This window comes from Vipera berus (assembly GCF_964194415.1).
Source record: "Vipera berus genome assembly, chromosome: 4".
Taxonomy (NCBI): domain Eukaryota; kingdom Metazoa; phylum Chordata; class Lepidosauria; order Squamata; family Viperidae; genus Vipera; species Vipera berus.
Window position 1 is genome coordinate 50,648,173 of NC_138206.1, and position 15,584 is coordinate 50,663,756.

Genomic DNA, 15,584 nt, shown 5'->3' on the forward strand with positions numbered 1-15,584 from the left:
ACCTGTTGATCTGTCCATCAACCAAGTGATGATCCATCAGATATTTTTTAAAGTTTTTACCATTTCCTCTCAACTGCCCCCTTTTCCACTGTAGATTATTGCTATTCAAGAATGTGTCTTAATAATGCCAGTCAGTACAAAATAGAATGTTACCTATCCTATTAATGATTAGCAGAAATTCTTATATTTTGTTGCTGCTGCTCTGAATTAATATTTAGTTTGTGCTTTCTCAATTCCTTAATTGTCTTCTTATGGACTACAGTACAACCAATCAACAAATCTGCCAATATCATGCATGTGATACCTCACTAAAATGCAGAATTTTATACTTTTCCCAGTAGAAATTCATTTTGTTCGTTTTGGCTCTGTTCTACTTATTGTTTTAAATGTTGTTCCTTTCAATGTGAAGTGTGTGCAAACTTGATAAGCTTTATCTGTACTTCTTCGTCTATGTTGTTTGTAAAGATGTTGGAGACATGAGCACAAGATGGTCCTTTTGTACTTTATATGAAATATCTGCTAGTCATAGATACATGTAAAATTAACTTTGTTTAGTTTACATTTGGTAATTTTTTTAAGTGTGGGTGTGGATATCATTGAAAATGTTGTTGTAAAACCCACTGTAAATTTCTGAGCAAGTCTGGTTAAATAGTCACAGAATTCTCCTAGAAACAAATTACATCAGATGTTTCAAAATATTGGTTTGTAGTATTTTGATGTTCATAAAAAATGGATATAACTGCTGAAAACTAAAAAAAAATCACAATAATAGAATAGAAATCACCACACCCAAGCAATGTGTTGATCATAGATAAGTGAAGCTGGAATGCACAGCTGTCAAAATAGTTTACAATGAAATATGCTGGTTCATAGTTCCATGCTAAACTGTAGCATATATGATATGTTATAACCATGCTAAAATTATATATTACACTTTGTCTGCTTAACATTGATGTGATTATGTGAGAGGTACCAACTAAGATGATCAAAGGCCTGGAGACTAAAACATACGAAGAATGGCTACCGGACTTGGGTTTGGCTAGTCCAGGGGTAGGCAACCTTGGCTCTTTTATGACTCGTGGACTTCAACTCCCAGAATTCCTGAGCCAGCCATGCTGAGGAGAAATGGAGAGGTTTCCAAGCTGAGCCATGTTGGCTCAGGAATTCTGGGAGTTGAAGTCCACGAGTCATAAAAGAGTCAAGGTTGCCTACCCCTGGGCTAGTCTAAAGAAAAGAAGAAATAGGGGAGACATGATAGCAGTATTCCAGTATCTGAGGGGCTGCCACAGTGCAGAGGGGGCCAGATTGTTCACCAAAGCACCAGAGGGAAGGACGAGCAACAATGATTGGAAACTGATCAAAGAGAGAAGCAACCTGGAATTAAGGAGAAACTTCCTGACAGTGAGGATAATCAACTAGTGGAACAGCTTACCCACCGAAATTGTGGGCACTCCATCACTGGAGATTTTTAAGAAGAGACTAAACATTCACCTGTCTGAAACAGTATAGGTTCTCCTGCTTGAGCAGGGGGCTGGACTAGAAGACCTCCAAGGTCCCTTCCAGCTCTATTCTATTCTGTTCTGTTCTGTTCTGTTCTGTTGTATTCTATTCTATTCATATTAGAAGGATTGAAATCATGGCGTACAAACACACAGAAAAAGAAGGGCAGAGAGCAATTACAAGTTTTCCACCAGTTAAACATGTTTAATTCTTGCAGTTACCTTAGTTACAAAATAGTCAAGAAATGTGCAAGTGTCTTGACTTTCACTTTACTGTCATTTTGTAAAGTGGCAAGGTAACATAAAGTCCATTTTTGAATAATGTCTATGTAGTAATTCTTCTGTTTTAATAGAAGTCTAAATAAAAATCGAAAAGTTCTACTATATATTTACTGTTTCAAAAATGTGTAGTTGCCTGAAAATTGTCTTCTCTGTGATTTGGTTCTTTAAAAATTTTTTAGAATGTCTTGTTGCTATTTGTTTGTAATTTCAGTCTAAGAAGGAGGCAGGTGCCATAGTTCTGTTGTCCATCTATAAGTCCTCTGCAGGCTTTCAGTTGCTTAGGTTTTAGTAAAGGCCTATAGGAAGGAACTATCTCATGATGGAGGTATACCTTTGGAATTGTATTAAAATAAATCCAGGTACATTGCCACTTTATAAAATGATTGCAAAGTGAACATCAGGATACCTGCACGTTTCTTTTGACTATTTTATAACTGCAAGAATTCCTCTGAACTTTCTTTAGTTTTGAAAAAAGTAGTTTCATTTTTTCTTTAAAAAAATATGCTCATTTTGCTAGCAGTTTAAGAAGCAAAACGCTAACCTCGAAGTAAAAGCCTGCCCTAACTTTCTAAACATGGCCAAGGCAGGCTTATACTTTGGGGAGCTGGTAAGCATTGGGAAGAGAACTTCATTTTCAGAAATTAAATGTGTTGCGATTAAAAGACAAGCAGCTTTGGTAGTATCACCAAAGAACAGGGTGGGGGAAGACCTGGAAATGCTCACCACTGCTGGCATTGGTGAAAATGTCTAGACTCTAGAGCAGGGGTCTGCAACCTTGAAGCTCTGCTGGCTGAGGAATTCTGGGAGCTGAAGTCCACAAGTCTTAAAGTTGTCAAGGTTGTAGACCCCTGCTCTAGAGAATAGCAACAAGTGCTGCTGAAATAATTTCTGGATGCTTTTTGGTTCTCAAGACTGCAAGCTGCATTGGAAGACAGCACTGCAGCTGGAGTGATGACAACATGTTCAAATAAGGGACACTGGGCCTCTGTGGAAGCATTTGTAGTCTTTATTATGAAGTGCGTGTATGTTTAAGTAGGAGTCTGCTTGTGCTATGATGTGACAAATTCTTCATCAAGGATTTCTGCAAGTCCCCATTCCCTGACTTATCCTTGTCTGAAATACTCATGGTTTGTGCTAGATCAATCCTACTTAAAATATGCCGGGTCTGATGATTAAATCACACTTCCGAGGCACATTTTATCTAGTAAAAAATGCAATAGAAACAATAATACGTGAGAAAAGACTATGGAACTAAAGAGCCACACTAGGCATGACAATTTTTATGTAGTTTGATTCTGTGAACATCTGTTTTGAAACAGATATCTATCTGTACAAAGCATTTTCCTAACATAAGTTATGAAACAGATATCTGTACAAAATAGGGCAATCATTAAATACTATATAAAGTCTTTGTGCCTTTTGATTCATAAAGTAAAATTTCTGTTGATAGAATAGCTATGCTACCCTTTGCACAAGATACCATGTATAAACGAGGAAAATTCTACACTCTGGTCCTTTTTGGATAATAGTAACACTGTAATTTGCAAAGTAAAAGTGAGAAAGCAATTACAGACCTATTTAGCATTTGTATTCACTCTACTGATAAAAATAATTATTTCATTCTGCCTGACATAATCGGGAACAAATTTATGTATCCAATATTTAGATATGTTTATATCTTTATACTGTATGTGTTTGTGTTGATATGAGTATGATCTGTCTACTGCATTGGATTCACTTCCATAAAGGTGCTTCAAAGTATTTGGAACGATATATTTTTCTGGGATTGCTTAACAACTCCTTTCAGAAGTTTCAGATCTGTTCTACTTTGATGCTCCCACATGTTCCAGAATATCTTTTTTGGAATGGAATTTGAACCATTGCACAAACCCATGTGATATAGATGTAGATGCAGATATGGTATACAGCAGGGGTGTCAAACTCAATTTCATTGAGGGCCGCATCAGCATTGCGGTTGCCCTCAGGGGGCCGGGTGGGTGTGGCCTGGGTGGGCGTGGCCTACTGGGTGGGCGTGGCTAAAGTGCATATGGCCTACTGGGTGGGCATGGCCAGCTCTACATCGTTCGCATCAAGGGTGCCTATGGGGGCCTGGGCAGGAGTGGGACAGATCTGAGGGTCTCTGGCAGGAGGAGGGTCTCTGGGCCAGGGCCAAGGCAGTGGGGGCCGTTCCCTCACTGTTTCCAGGATGGCTTCGCGGGCCGCATGAAACCACTTCGCAGGCCGGATCTGGCCCCTGGGCCTTGTGTTTGACATGTCTGGTATACAGAGACATATATACAGTATTCTCACACATATTATTGGATGCAATTTATGTGAGACTTGTTCTAAAACTATCTTAAGATGTATCTACTTCTTCACCTTAAAATGAAAAATGCATACTTTTAGGCATTTTAAACTTGTATTTTAAAACTATGTGTGTATCTGTGTAGATTTATTTAGCTGTTCATCAGAAAAGAAAACTATGACATACAGTATATCTCCCCGTGTCAAGGATAAACAATAACCCCACTCCCCCAAAACATAGAACAATAGAATTCATCTACTCACTTTGAATGAAATGCTGGGAAAAGAAACTTTGATATATATGTTTTATCAACTAGTAACCTTTCCAACAATCTTGTCATTTTAGTCCTAGACTATATACAGTATAACATTATCTATCCTTTTCTAATGCTAAACCAATTAGCTTATTTTCCTGTTTATTTTCAGGAAAACAGTATTGGCAGAAAAATTCTCAGTTTAAAAAAAATAACTATCAACATATTTACCCATTACATTTGTCAAAATAATTTTTTGGAAACTGTTTAAAACTGTTACAATATCTATAAAGAGACATGGAAGACATAGCATTAAAGCTTCTCAAGAAATATTCTAATTGTTTTTGGTTACTAAAAGAAATAGCCTATAGTTCTCAATTTTTGAGGATATTTGTGTAGGTGATGCTCACTGAAATTTAAAACTATTTTCATTCTTTCCACTAATTTTAATCGGAGGATTGAGCATTGAACTCCTTTTTTCTAGTCACAGTTTTGTAAGTGATTCTGGTTAGATATTTTGGAACTTGTCCATAGTTATGAAAGATCTTTCCAAATAAAACAAGGTGAAAGGGTTTATATAAATATTTTTTTCTTTGGAAAAAAAGGAAACAAGGAACAAAAGTGTTCACAAAATGTACCACATTTATATGGGTAGGCATTTTTATACTATATTTTATTATACTTTCTCTATTGTAGTATGGGGGGGGGGACCAGACTTAGCTGGTTTGACATAAGAATCTTAAATTAAAACAGAATAATAAATGTGTAAATGGATGCCATAAGACTGCTTCAAATATTTTTTTAAAAAAATGCATATATGTTGTCTAGATAAGTTTGAATCTTCTCTTAATTTGTCAAAATTAAATTTGTGTGTGTGTGTGTAAATGAATCTAAGATCTCACTAATCTACATACCGAATGTAATAGAGGAGGTTAAAATATCATATCTAGTGTATATGTCTTATATAACTCAATGTTTGTTTATTTGTTAAAAATACATGTATAGCAGCCCAAGTTACAAACAAGTTACTGTGGGTGGCAAACAACAGAACTAAAAACAATAAATATGTATAAAACTATTGTTATGGGTTAGATTGACATTTTTGTCCACCTTTGAGTCCTTCCAAACAACTGGGATAGGCTGTTGTGATTCAGGGTCAGCCTGTGGGTTCGGCAGTTGGGTCGGACGACTCAGAGGAGGAGGAGGGGGGTGTTGAAGACCTTGCTGAGGGGGTTGAAGATCTTGCTGATGATAGCCCTCAGCCAGGCCCCTCCCACTTGGTCACCACGGAGACCCAGCTGTGTGAGCCTGACAGCGTGGATGAAGATGACCCACAGCTGGCCCTGTTCAAGGACGCCCGACGCAGGAGGCAGTCAATTAGGAGTAAACAGAGGAAGGCAATGGGGCTTCTCGGAAGGAGGCAGAGAGAAGCCACGCCCTGAACTCTATATAAGGGGAATGTGTGGGGAGGGCTGGTTTGCTGAAGGCAACCGCTTGGATAGTTCGTGTTCCTTAAAGCTCCTGTTTCTTGGTTCGTGTCTTGTTTGTTTTTGTAGCTATAAATTTGGCAGGCGTAATTCCAGCCTCTTGCCGTTTGTAAAGGGGTTGTCCCTGCCTTTTCTGCAGGGCCGGTAGCAGGCTGGTACAGAACATAGGCAAATGATGTTGTTTTATGGTATTAAAGGTATCGTCACACCATATAAGCTGTTTCAAGTAAAGCTGCTGTCTGCAAATGACTGATAGGGATTTTGTCAATACCAGTGGTGTTCAAGTGATGCCCTGGATGTTTTGGAATTGCACGCAAAGTGCCTATTGCCACTGATGCTGTCTTTGCTTTCTTCTGTCACAGTCATTCTACTTTTATTTGCAGGTCTTTGTATTTTATTATTTTATCAGTTTTCTCTATTCTTTCTCTTCTGCTGCCTCCAGGTATTTTTTTTCTCTTTCTTATCAACAACTGTTAAGTCTGGGGTGTTGTGTGCAGATGCTTGTCTGTGAATTCTAAAGTCTCATATTTTGTTTGTCTATTTTGTGGTCCCTCCAGTTGTTTCTTGTAGGCAAGTGGCATTTCTTGTAGGTACTCCTATGCACCAAAAACAATGTTGATTGTATCCAATTAATTTTCGGAATCCATCCATTTATTTCATAGTAATTGAAAGGGGAGAAGGGGGTTGATTTATTCTCCATAGGACAAGAAGCAATGAGTGGAATCTTACCAGAGAGAGAGAAATCCAATCTAGAAATAAGGAGGAATTTCTGACATTGAGAATGAGTAATAAATTTAACAGTTTGCCTCCCGGAGTTGTGGGTGCTCCTTTGCTGGAGGTTTTAAAGAAAAGATTTGACAACCATTTGTCCCAGATGATATAACGAGGTTGTTCCAGAAGACCTCCAAGACCTCCTTAATGGGCACAGAGGAAGCAACTGCATCCAACTAGTTGGGTTCTGTTCATGTTCCTTGCATTTTTGTCTTAATATCCAAGAAGTTAAGTGAGGTTGTTTTTTTGATCTTTCACAACAATCCCCCGTGAATTGATATGGGCTCCCTGTGATCAAACAGAAATATCTTCTGTATCATACACATTGTCTCAGTTTGGGCAATGGTTTTTGAGAAGAGCGGCTATTTGACTTTAAAAATTGTTTGGAAGCTATGCCATTAGAAATAAACAAAGCTCTATCTCTGTATACTCTGTCTCTTGTATGTTTATCAGTTCTTCTTTTGTGTTTCCTAATAATAAAAATAATGTGATTTTTTAAAATCTAAAGTATTTAAAATAATTATGCAAAATGAAGCCTAGTTATTCTGACATAGAGCAAGTTCAACATCTTAAAATGAAAGAAGAAAATTGATGTAATTGCAAATAATAGGGTTGCCTTGTAACATAACAAGAAAAACCTTTCTATACAACATGAAACCTAGTTTCAAAAAAGAACAAGATACATTTTAGAAATCTAAACCCTTGATTCCACACAGGAAGCCATAAATTTACCATAAATGACACCAAGCAGTCTTGATAGTATGATTGCAAAGAAAGGGAAGGGTTTTTTGTGTTTTTCAGTATAAAAAAATAACGAACATTTTAATGTAACCCTTTTCTTTCTTTTCAGACTATAAAACATATGGAATCACTGTGTACTCAGACAATGAACGTGTTACAGCAAGAGAATTTGAAGGTAGAGTATGTCTAGTATTTAGATATATAGAGAGAACTGTTCTGAGAAAAAATATTTACAGTATATTGAAAGCATAGAAATGCAGAAACAAGATCAGGAGTCAGGAAGGCTCATATCATTAAAGTATAGTAGGTTGTAGAAACATAAAATATCCATCAAGATTCATTTAGTTACTTGATTAATATACTTGTTTCAAATGTTCTTTGGCTTTTTTCAAAGGTGACCAGCCAAACTCAAAAATGTATTATGTCATATTTATTTAATAGAAGAAATTAAAAATATGCTTAAATCTAGTTGAAAGCATTCATAGCACTAACCTTGGATATATCTTTTTAATTATTATTCACAGTTACTATCAGTAGATAAATTATGTTACTGCTTGTTCAAATCCTTATAAAACAGGGGTGTCAAACTGCCGGCCCATGGGCCAGATGCGTCATCCCAAAACCGCCCCCGCCCCATTGCCGGCAATGGAGAAAAAGCACTGATACGTTGTACGACGTCACATGACGTTGCACGTTTGACATATCTGTTCTGAAAAAATGAAAATGTTTTGATTCAGGGTCAGCCTGTGGGTTCGGCAGTTGGGTCGGACGACTCAGAGGAGGAGGAGGGGGGTGTTGAAGACCTTGCTGAGGGGGTTGAAGATCTTGCTGATGATAGCCCTCAGCCAGGCCCCTCCCACTTGGTCACCATGGAGACCCAGCTGTGTGAGCCTGACAGCGTGGATGAAGATGACCCACAGCTGGCCCTGTTCAAGGACGTCCGACGCAGGAGGCAGTCAATTAGGAGTAAACAGAGGAAGGCAATGGGGCTTCTCAGAAGGAGGCAGAGAGAAGCCACGCCCTGAACTCTATATAAGGGGAATGTGTGGGGAGGGCTGGTTTGCTGAAGGCAACCGCTTGGATAGTTTGTGTTCCTTAAAGCTCCTGTTTCTTGGTTCGTGTCTTGTTTGTTTTTGTAGCTATAAATTTGGCAGGCATAATTCCAGCCTCTTGCCGTTTGTAAAGGGGTTGTCCCTGCCTTTTCTGCAGGGCCGGTAGCAGGCTGGTACAGAACAGAAAATAAATGTATTATACATAATCCCATACATTGCAGTGGGTGAGTTATTATTTGGGAAAGTCACCTGCAACTTCCTCTCCATCTTCCAGACTTCCATTCTGTCATTCCTATTATGTCTGTTTTTTTTCCTCAATTTCATTGAATGTATATGCTTTACCTTTTGGAAGTTGGTATTCATTTGTTCACATTACAAAATTTAGATAGGAATGTGTTTCCTAAACTGATTTTTTTTCTGTTCCATCCTAGCTTTGTATGATATTCATGTTTTAGTTTGATTTTTAAATCTGACATTGTTAGCTCTTCTAATTCACAGGTAACAAAAAATGTCATTGATGGAGATCTCTCCTCCGTCAATGTGGAATCTATGGGAAGTATTTTCTCAATTCTTTAAAGTCTTCCTCTTACCTCCATGGGTTAGAGAGGTTCTTTAAATATTTTCTTTTCTACTTGGGTTTCAAGTTATCTAATCTCACAATAAACCTACATTTTTACTACAGTCTTTCTCCTTCAGGAACATGGACAGATTTCTAACATTTGAAAATGTGTCTGTTTTCACCAATTTTTGTGAATTTGCTTAATTTGGGATTATTGCTATAATCTGTGTGGTATATTTTGGCACGTAACTTCTGAATAAGTATCTGACCTGTCTTGCACATGTGTTTAGGGTTGCTTCCAGTAGTGTGGACTGTCAAGAAGGATTAGTAGAAATCATTTATGTAGTTATCCCATTTCATCCCATTTCACCTTGGTGAATTGCTATTAGAACAAAGAAGAAATTAGCATATGACAAATTCTTTGCGGAAGAATTGCTATTCTTTGTTTATGATCCATCTCTATCTTTAAAAAAAATAGTTTGCCATTTGATAAATATTTCATAAAATTTCCTACATCAGGTTTTTCCTTTCAGATCCAAGACAGAAACAATATTGGCTTCTCTGTAAGATTTCTGTTGAAGCCCTGTCTTTCTAACACAAGCTCTTATCCTTACCTTTGTCTATGCCCATCATGGTTTGCTGTGGGCTTCTGATTAACAAATCACAGTTTGGACATACATTCCATCTTGTTACATGATAGTTCAAGCAGCAATACCTTGAAAGGGAATATATAAATGGAAGATTTATAAGGAGCTTCAATCTATATCTGCAGAACAATGGAATAAATGGAATTTTAGACAATGCATACTTTAAAAAATATTTCAAGTATTTTTTCATTAATTTGGGAAACCTTAGCATTTTGAAAGCTTGGACCTAGAATCACTTTATTCTTTTTTAAAGAACAGATTTAAGGAGTCTGTTTTCTCAAAAATGTCTCCATCTTTCCTTCTTGAAATTTTTGTTGTGAATTCTCCATTCCAATATTCACTTTTTAAAATGTTTATTTTGCTTTTTTTATCCTTGCATATTTCAGAAACATTTTTGCTTGGTTTTTAATATTATATAATACTGCATAATTTTCATTAAATTGTTTAATTCCGTTTATTTTTCCTTAAGAAATGCCACTGAGAAATTCAATTTGAAAACACATTTTTTGTGTGAAGATATGTAAAAGAAATTAAGGGAGGTTTTTCCTTTGTGCATGTTAAATGATAGATTTTATATTGTCTATTTCATCAGTCCTCATTAAAATACACATACACAATACAATCATTTTTTGTTAAAAAGACTAAAGGAATAAGAAAAAAAGAACACTGTGAAAATAAAAATGTTTTGATTAATAACCTTTATTCTTGAAAGAATAAAAATACTCTGACCTCATGGTAACTAGATTTCAGGAAAGGCACCCACCTGGCCGTTTCCACTATTTGGCTCTAGAAGTCTGCTGTAGTAACATTGTTTATATTTTCTAAGACTATAACATCTCATCAGTAAACCTTCTTTAAAAGAATGCCTTTTGAAAACAATGTTTGAAAGAGTGTTCCTGAAAAATGACAGCATGGGTATTCCTAGTGATCTGAAGTGCAGGAGCTCTAATATTCAAAAACAGACATAACTGCAAGATGAAAACTTTAATTTCCTGGGTAGCCAGAGTTTCCCCCACATGTTGCATAGTAAATCCCATATTAGTACACTTCAGATGCAACGGACAAAATTTGTCCCATTCCACCATTTTATAGTATATATGCATAAAAATTTGTAAAACTTGACAGACTTCTACTTTTAATGGACACCATCCCCTACTTGAATTAAAGTTAGGGTTTGCTTATACTTCGAGATTTATATTCTTACCCTGTCCACCATTGTAAGTAGACATTGTTTTGATTACTAAAAGTTCTGACTAATGTATTAATTTAAAAAAAGGTCTAAGAAAGAATGAACCCACCATTTTTAAAGGACTTACAATAAATTACGTGGTATTTCAGACGTTATGAGTATGAAGGTATGTTACATTCAGGTAACTAATCTCTGTTCAAAATATAACTTGTGAAATGGCATTCAGAATAACCTGATTGAAATCAGTTTTTATGTTATGCCGGTTGTTTGCATTGCATAACTTTAATAAAAGCTATACCAGAACAAACAAACAAAAAACCGTCTTTTTCTCCTCTTCCTTGTAGGGGTGTATCTGAGTTGTAAGCACAATGTAAAGAAGGAAATTGGTGCAAGGGTTGAATGGAAAAAGATTAAAGGCACCAGTGTCTCATATGTCTACTTGAATGGTTTCTTTGTAGGTAAGCAAATACGTTGTGTTTGTTTATTCTTCAACTAGCTGTTTGTAGCACATTAATGATCCCAAATATAGGATCACATAAAAGTCAAATAAAGGCTATCTATAGATTTTATTTCCTATATTTCATCATCCTCCCAAGATTTTCAAGAAAATACATTCTTTCCCCATTTTATCCTCACCATATCCTGTGAGAGGTTGGGCTGAGAGATAACTATTGGTCACTCAATAAGTGACGTATCTGTCTGTCTGGAAATCTGAATTTGACTGACCTGGATTGAGCTTGGGCTTTAGGAGCTATTTTGATAAAACTATCACCATGATTATTTGGAGAAATGACTGCTGACTAATGTGAGCTTAACCAGATATAACCTTTTTTATTTGCATGCTTTCAGGTGCTTAGAGGAATACACAGAAAAGATAAGTATTGCGGCTTACATACGTGAAGCCAACTTCAGTCCAGTTAAAGCTTGGCTAGGATGCTCTGCCACTGTTTTTGTGGGTCCTGATTTAAGCAATTCTGTTTGGGGAAGGGGCTTTACTAGAGTGGGGGAAATGCAGAAGATTTGGTAATGAAGGCAGAAATACGTGTCTGGATACATTGGAGAAAGATTATGATATAATATTCACCTTAAGAGAATTTTAGTGAAAATATAAAATGCAGTCCTGATCCTATCCTACCCCCCCTCCCCACTTAGAATATGGTTTGAAAAGACAATACTAACTTTATGGGAAGAACTGTGGAGAGGTGCAAACAAAAAAATTTTTTACAGCCACTGCTTCATCTGCAGGCAGCAGGAAAAGAAAAACAGAAATGTAGTTTCATCTGTGTTGTCTGAAAACTCTAATTTTGATTTTTTTAAAAGCTAATCCAAAATGCAAAAACTGTAAAATAATTTATAAGAAAACCTCCTTTGGAGAATGGAAAGCAAGTGTGTGTTATACACTGGAAAAGTAAGCCACTTTCGTATCAATCTTTTACACAGAAAACAGTTATCAAAGAGTATCTAGCTGACTGCCATCATCTCCTCCTCCACCCCTCTCATTTCTTTCAATGTTTTACAGGTAATTTTAAAGATCGAGCTGAAATATTGCACTCAAGCATTCAAATTAAAAATGTGACTAGAAAGGATTCTGGAAAGTATCGTTGTGAAATTAGTGCACCTACAGAACAAGGACAAGAAGCAGGGGAAGTTGAAGTCTCTCTCTTAGTCTTGGGTAAGAAATCTAAAGGTCCTTATCAGCAGTTTAAATTAAATTTCAATTTTAATTCTGAAGGGCAGCTTCATTGATACAGATGAAATACGGGAATATTGCAATTTTATGACAAAAACCTTGTAAGCCAAATAAAGGCATCTATTTGACTGAAGATAATTAAATTAATGACTGTAAATGAGAAAGGTATGAAAAATTAGGGAAAAGTGTTAGACACTTTTAAACATTAGCTATAATTTGTTTAAGAGGTGTGGTGGCACAGTGGTTAGAATGAAGTATTGCAGGCTTGAAGGGAAAAAAAAATCAGACGAAGGGAAAGGAATTCAGACCTGGGTCGATAGAGTTGTCCTGAACCAGCCAGGCAGCCTCGTCTCCAAAAATAACTCCCCCGAGCACTGCCCGCTGAACTTTTATTCACCTCCATCATTACAAAAAGTTACATCAGTCTCACACAAAAAAGGATAGATAGAAATAATTGGATTACTCAGGTGCTGATGAGATCACACAAAACAAGGTACCATAAGATGTATGTGAAGGCTTTATCATAGCATTTCCCAAACCTCCCACATGCCAGGCTCCCCGCCAGCCAGGAGAGTGTGCCCTCATTGAAGCTAACAGAGAGGCCCAACTAGGGGGGAACGGAAAGGCTGAAAGGTGAAAAACCAAATTCTTGAGAGACCAAATTCTGGCCGTTCTCACATAGGCTAATTCTGCCAACTGCCAGCAGTTTGATTCTCACTGGCTCAAGATTGACTTAGCCTTCCATCCTTCTGAGGTTAGTAAAATGAGGATCCAGATTGTTGGGGGAAATATGCTGACTCTGTAAACTACTTAGAGAAGGCTGTAAAGCATTATGGAGTGGTGTATAAATCTAAGTGCTATTGCTATAAAAATAAACAAGTTTAGATGGCAAAGCATCCTATGGAAGATTTTAGTCTCTAAAAGGTTCTAGAAGATGATTTCTGAGCATGCCAGCCTAATTTTTAGAGGGAATCTATTCCACAATGCAGGTGTCATAACAGGGAAATAATGCTTTCTAGCCTCAGCATCGCTTGCTCCCCTTCTGCTTACTTGAGACAAGTATGGTACCATGAGCAGCTTTCCCTTGTATTATTTAATGCTGTGAAAGAAAATGCATGTGGAAAATACAACTGATACACTGGTATTTTGTTATTAACTGATTTCAGATTATAATCAGCAAAGTAGCAGATGTAATACAAATTGTTAAGCGATTATGTATGTATGTATGTTCTCTATATAAACACCCATGCATACCATTCAAACTTTCATTTGATTAATTTGTGAACAAATATTCAGATTTAGAAATACGGGGATTTGTCTTAGATATATGACATAATTTTCTAGTGCCATCATCTGCTCCTGTTTGTGAAGTGCCCATTTCAGCTCTGAGTGGGACAGTAGTAGAATTGCGATGCAAAGAAAGTGAAGGTGTGCCAGCTTCAAAATACAGATGGTATCGGAATGGTGCTATTTTACCTGAGAGCCCATTTTTTTGGAGGTTCAAAAAAAGGAACATTTCTTATACTTTGAATACTACGACAGGAACCTTGGTAAGTTTACATTTCTTTAGTGACACTTAGTGTGTGACTTTCCAGTCCACAAAACAATTCAAACTATATTATAGCAACGCTGAGGAAATGCAAAATGGAATTGTAGAAATAACCAAAAAAAAAGAGGAAAGCCAACTGCCAAAACATTCACATCATGAATATTTTTTTAATTGCAAGTTCAGTTATGAGGAAAAAAATGCATTTTGAATTAAATAATTGGGAATAAATTGATGCAAAAATGGGAACAACACTGAGGAATTTAGTTATTTTAGAAAGGTTTTACATATTGATGAATTAAGCATTTTCAGTACTGGAAAATGTTGACATTGTAAATATTTAAATATTTTTAAATAATGCAAAGGAATACCGGTATATAGGAAATTTATGGACTAATTGTTCATGAATACATGCTTTATTTTCTTTTAAACTAGCTGTTCAATCCTGTTTCAAAGAATGACACTGGGGAATACTACTGTGAAGCTTACAATAAAGTAGGACGGCCTCAAAGGTGTCCTGTGAAGAAGATGCAAGTTGGTAAATATCAAATGCAAATAAGGCCAGAAAATGTTTCTATGAAATTGTCATCATTATAAGACAAAGAGGATTTATTGTCCAGAATCAGTTTAATTTTTTTTAAAGGCACTATTTTAACAAGCTTATCATTTACATTTTGTAGGTACCAATCTTATTTTAAGTCTGAGGCTTGTACACAGAATTTCTATCAACTAAATTTTAGGGTAATGAATCCTAATCTTAACACATTACAAGTAGTCCTCTAGTTAAAACTGTTCATTTACTGACATTTTGAAGTTAGAATGACATTGGAAAAAATGACTTATGACCAGTTTATAATCTTCGAAAGGTTAGTGCTGGTCCACTTGAAAACCATCACGGATCTGCTAATAGACCCCTTTCAATTTGCCTACTGAACAAATAGATCAGCAGATGTTGCTGTTAGTAGGGCACTGTGCTTCATCTTACAATGTATTGAATTTCCAAGAACCTATGCAAGGGTCCTTTTTGTAGACTTCAGCTCATTATTCAATACCATTATTCCAGATATTATTCTTACTAAATTGACTCTGCTAGCTGTTTCTGACCATACTTGTAAGTGGATCATAAGCTTTCTAACACATAGGAAGTAGCAGTTGAAGCTAGGCAAAATCATATCAGTTACTGTGGTGATTCAGTATCAGCCTGTGCTCCCAACACCTGAGTCCGATGAATCTGAGGAGGAGGAGGAAGAGGGGTTTGGAGAGCCTTTGGTGTCAGAGGGAGGCTCTGATGCACTGCAGGACTCTCAGCCTGGCCCCTCCAGTCATGTTCCTCATGAGGCTCAGCTGTGTGAGTACGAGGTGTCGGACTCAGAAGAGTCACAGCTGAATCTGTTCAGAGACGTTAGAAGCAGAAGGCAATCCAGCAGAGCAGAGCAGAGAAAATCAATGAGGCAACTCAGTGAGAGGAGGAGGAGGCAGTGAGAAGCCACACCTTGGGACTGATAATAAAAGGGGAAGGTGTGGGAGGGCCTGGTTGCTGAAGGCAACCGTTTGGAGACATTC

General features: G+C 36.9%; 1 protein-coding gene across 2 annotated transcripts in view; it reads left to right on the forward strand.

The window, feature by feature from the left end:
• The window catches only part of JAM2 (junctional adhesion molecule 2), a 36,153-nt gene that overhangs the window by 2,388 nt on the left and 18,181 nt on the right, over nucleotides 1–15,584 (forward strand). For both annotated transcript variants that reach the window (XM_081327404.1, XM_081327403.1), the window contains exons 2-6: nucleotides 7,448–7,513; nucleotides 11,130–11,243; nucleotides 12,305–12,457; nucleotides 13,820–14,025; nucleotides 14,457–14,559. In XM_081327404.1, the coding sequence (XP_081183530.1) occupies nucleotides 7,448–7,513; nucleotides 11,130–11,243; nucleotides 12,305–12,457; nucleotides 13,820–14,025; nucleotides 14,457–14,559 (642 nt within the window). The remainder of the gene's footprint in view (nucleotides 1–7,447; nucleotides 7,514–11,129; nucleotides 11,244–12,304; nucleotides 12,458–13,819; nucleotides 14,026–14,456; nucleotides 14,560–15,584) is intronic.